Consider the following 4,206-nt stretch of genomic DNA (forward strand, 5'->3'; position numbering starts at 1 on the left):
AGCACATGGGACCACTAAAAGTCCAGCAGATCCACAACTCATCCGTTCCTCAGATATTCCTTGTATAGGGTAGTGCAGGGTAGTATTTACTGCACTTACCTGCGTGCTATGGCCCAGACACCACTGTCTCCTGTATGAAGATAACTTCCTCCTGGGGTAGTCCAACATGACCTGCTCCCTGGTCTGTTCATGCCATCTCAGTGTGGATTCCATCAGCTGACAGCTCGAGTTCTCCATCGTCTGACCCAGTCGCTGGTTTTGCAAATCTCCATGTGAAACATCAGACGCCATGTTGCGTCGCTGGCACCTGCCCTGGGGCACATCTTGATGGGACAGGGCAGTCTGTAGAATGGTGGCTGCTGGTGCAAGAGTTCACACTGTAGTACTGTTGTCTGGTAATCCCAACACCTCCTTTATTACCCATATCAAATCATCGGGTGTTGCGCCATCTCCCAGCGCTTCTAGACGGGCCTTTAATACCTCCGGTGTCCTTTCAAACTTTTCTCCAATCTTCCCTTCTCCAAGGGCTTTCATGCGGGGTTGTACTAACCCTCGGGAACCCACCTCCAATCCTCCTCTCTCACTGCGGTTACTGGCATCGAACATCCCGGCTGCAGGTCTCAACTATTCCATCACTTATTCCTCGTTGTCCTCCTTCTCATCACAAGGGTGTTCTTGATCCCATAGCAGCAATTTTGCAATTAGGGATCACTCTACAGCGTATGTGCAATGCTCGCTTCTTCAGGTTATTGTAATCTTCTGTTCCTGCCTCCATACTGCTGATATTCCAAACGTACCGTGAAATTTCTCACAACTTTTCAGCAAGATACCTGGCTACTGTGCACCAAACTGTTTACAAGGATCGTAGGTGCCCTCCGCTGACACCTCTCGCAGCCTTACCCAGGGTAAACTGGGACTGAGTGACCCCACTGCTACCACCAATTGTGAGGATACGGATTCTCTGATCACTCAAGTAAACAGTTTAGTAAAGTGGCAAATGCCCTTTATTGTAAATATACACACACAGTACACAATAACATTAACAACTGCAAGCCAGGATGGTATCTCACTTACTAAGTCCCCACAGTAGTTTAGGATTACAGGTGCCTGCGATCTCCTGCTGTTACACACTGGCCGTGGTTCTGTGTCCCCTGGTCTAGGATACCAGCTCACACAGCGTCCTGCGCCATGGATTCTCACCACTGACGGCACCGCAATGCCTAGTCAGTGTCTGCACATCAGAGGTACCTACACGCTCTGACTTTCTGTGCAGATCTCTCCCTCACCAGTAGAGGTCACTGCTCTTGTTATACCCTCCTCTGTCTATTCATCACACAAGCTGGTCAGTGAGGTCACAGGAGTGGAGACTAGGTGTATGGGCTCCTGAACACAATGGGGTGTATAGGATCAGATTCCCTGCAGCTCCATACATAACCTGGTTACTACTGATACCCCTTTTCCACTACCTTTAAAAACATGTGTAAATGCGCGGGGGCGTGCATTTACCGTGTTTTTCCCTAGTGGAAAGGCCCCCCCCACCGGCAAATTCACGGATCAAGTGATACGGGAATCCTACACGGTTATCTTGCCGGGTTGAACACGTGTTCAACCCGGTAAGCTGTGTAGTGTGAACGGGAGCCGTGTCGAGTCGACACGGCTCCCGTTCAGTGTATGGGAGGGCGGCGCTGGGAGATCATGTCGGGTTGGTGAGCGCTGTGGGAAAGGGGGCTGTAGCACGGGTCGCAGATGGAAAAGGGGTATGAAACTACTCATCCCGATCACAGCTGATTGCACTGTCAGGGGTATTAGAACAATGGGCATATTTAACTATGGTAAATAACACTCTGGCATAGACTTATTCCTGTTAATAATTACACACATTAAACACAGTATAACCAAATAAAATACATATTCCAAATATAACAGATTACATATAACTATACAATATAATAATAACACAATACAATATTGCCCAGCATACAACTAAATACATATCAGCAATTAGTGGAGTCCATGGGTAGGACCAGCGCTAGGAAAGTAACCGCGTGTTGTTTACCACTGTGCGTCACGATGCGCCGGCTGTGTCATCACAGGAGGAACGCTGAGAACCTGGCCACGGCTATCACATCAGAGCCAAACTGAGAATGTGCTACCTGGTGTAACACTCACCTGCCAACTAACTGATGGCTTTCCCAGGTGAGACAGTCACCAGCACAGCTCCCAAGTCACCACCAGGGAAGCGGCTGACACAGGTTTGTGCATGAGAGAGCGTGAACACAACTACACACATACAGAAATCCACCACACACGCCATTACCAGGGTAGGGTTCATTCTACAGCTGCCACCACTTGTGATCAAGTCTTTATAGCACACAATACACACCACATAAAATACTGACAATAGTTGGTGTACTATCCTGCTTGAGTTATCCTTGATAAATCAGCCCAGTCTTGCAGTCTATAACAGACTCATCATTCGGCAGACAAGTTACTGTGTGTGTACGTGAAGTTATGGTAGACTTACCATTGATAACTCTTTTTCTCTGAAATCCACAGGATCTACCTTGGGTTGTAGGTGGCATCAGAAGAACAGGCACCAAACGGTTAAAGCTCTTGAGCTCCCAGGATGCAATGGTCCATCCTCCCTATAACCCCACCTCCTGGCTCAGGGAATTCAGGGGGTAATTCAGACCTGATTGCTAGGGTGCGTTTTTTGCATCCCTGCGATCAGGTAGTTGCCACCTATAGGGGGACGGTATGGTGTGTGTGCAGGTGTGCGATCGCATTTGTAGCAGAGCATTTGTAGCGAGCGCCTCTCTGCTCAGCCCAGGTCTTACTCAGCCGCTGCAATGATCGGGGCTGGAGCAGACGTCCGAAACACTCCCTCCAAACGCTGGGTCCCTCCTGCGTTTCCCAAGACACTCCTACAAAACGGTCAGTTGCCACCCACAAACAACCTCTTCCTGTCAATCTCCTTGCGTTCGCCCGTGCGTTTGGAATTTTCGCACCATCCCCGCTGGTGCAGTCCATCGCGCCTGCGCATTGCGGAGCATATGCACCACAGCGATCAGATCTAAAGTACCCCCTCAGTTTGTTACACAGCTCAAGGCAGGAGCAAGCTTATCGAGAAGGAAGTCCTATTCAGGCGAGAAGAACATGCGCGCACACTTCTATACCAGAAGGAAGAGACTCTGGAGATTGGTGAATCAATGGTGCCGGGACCAGGCCAGAGCAATCAACTGAACCGTGCCTGCTTCTGGCTTGAATTTGTAAGGAGGGAGACCGGAGCAAAGAGGTAAGCCAGACAGATGGTCCACTCCACTGCCAGGGCATCCACGACAGCTGCTTCGGGGTCTCTTGTCCTGGACCCGTATAAGGGAACTTTGTGGGTTTGTTGTGAGGGCATGAGATCCACTTCTGGCAGACCCCATTTGTCAACCAGGAGCTGGAAGATTTCTGGTGTAGATCCACTCGCCGGCATGTATGTCATGACGGCTGAGGAAGTCTACTTCCCAGTTGAGGATCCCTGGGATGAACACCGCCGAGATGGCTGGGAGATGGCTGGGAGATGGCATTCGTCACATCGGAGAATGTGCGCCACTTCCTGCATTGCCAACAGACTGCGAGCGCCTCTCTAATGACTGAGGTAGGCTACCACAGTGGTGTTGTCGGATTGAACTTGAACATACCTGCCCTGGAGAATGTCCTTTGTCAGAGTGAGCACTCTGTAGACAGCTCGAAGCTCCAGGATGTTGATTAGCAAGCAACTCTCGTGGAAATCCAACGACCCTGAAATGAGTATTGGCTGGTTACTGCGCCCCACCTGCAGAGGCTGGCATCCGTGGTAAGGAGCACCCAATCCGAAATCCAGAAGGGGTGACCCTTATCCAAGTGGGACATAAGGAGCCATCGGGAGGACAGGCAAAATTCCAGGGAGAGGACCATGGTCTGGGACCTGATCAGATGAAGCTGCCAATTTCACCTGGACAGGATCAGGTGTCTAAGGGGCCTGGAGTGGAACTGGGTGTACACCACAATGTCGAAGGTGGAGACCATGGACCCCAATACCTGCATTGTTGTAGTGCAGAAACCTTGTCTGCTGTCAGGAAACGTCTCTGTACCGGTGTGGCCGGAGAGACCCCCCAGCCCACGTGGAAAAGGGCGGCCGCGGCACTGAAGGGGTTAACTCCTAGTGCCCGGCGCCAT

At 50.7% G+C, this 4,206-nt stretch overlaps 1 protein-coding gene across 1 annotated transcript in view; it reads left to right on the forward strand.

Annotated features, from left to right (window-relative positions):
- The first annotated feature begins 2,183 nt into the window (after positions 1-2,183).
- BOP1 (BOP1 ribosomal biogenesis factor) overlaps positions 2,184-4,206 on the forward strand; it is a 172,081-nt gene continuing 170,058 nt past the window's right edge. Inside the window, exon 1 of the mRNA XM_063924732.1 lies at positions 2,184-2,252. Within this exon, the coding sequence (XP_063780802.1) occupies positions 2,184-2,252 (69 nt within the window). The remainder of the gene's footprint in view (positions 2,253-4,206) is intronic.

This window comes from Pseudophryne corroboree, chromosome 5 (assembly GCF_028390025.1).
Source record: "Pseudophryne corroboree isolate aPseCor3 chromosome 5, aPseCor3.hap2, whole genome shotgun sequence".
NCBI classification, from domain to species: domain Eukaryota; kingdom Metazoa; phylum Chordata; class Amphibia; order Anura; family Myobatrachidae; genus Pseudophryne; species Pseudophryne corroboree.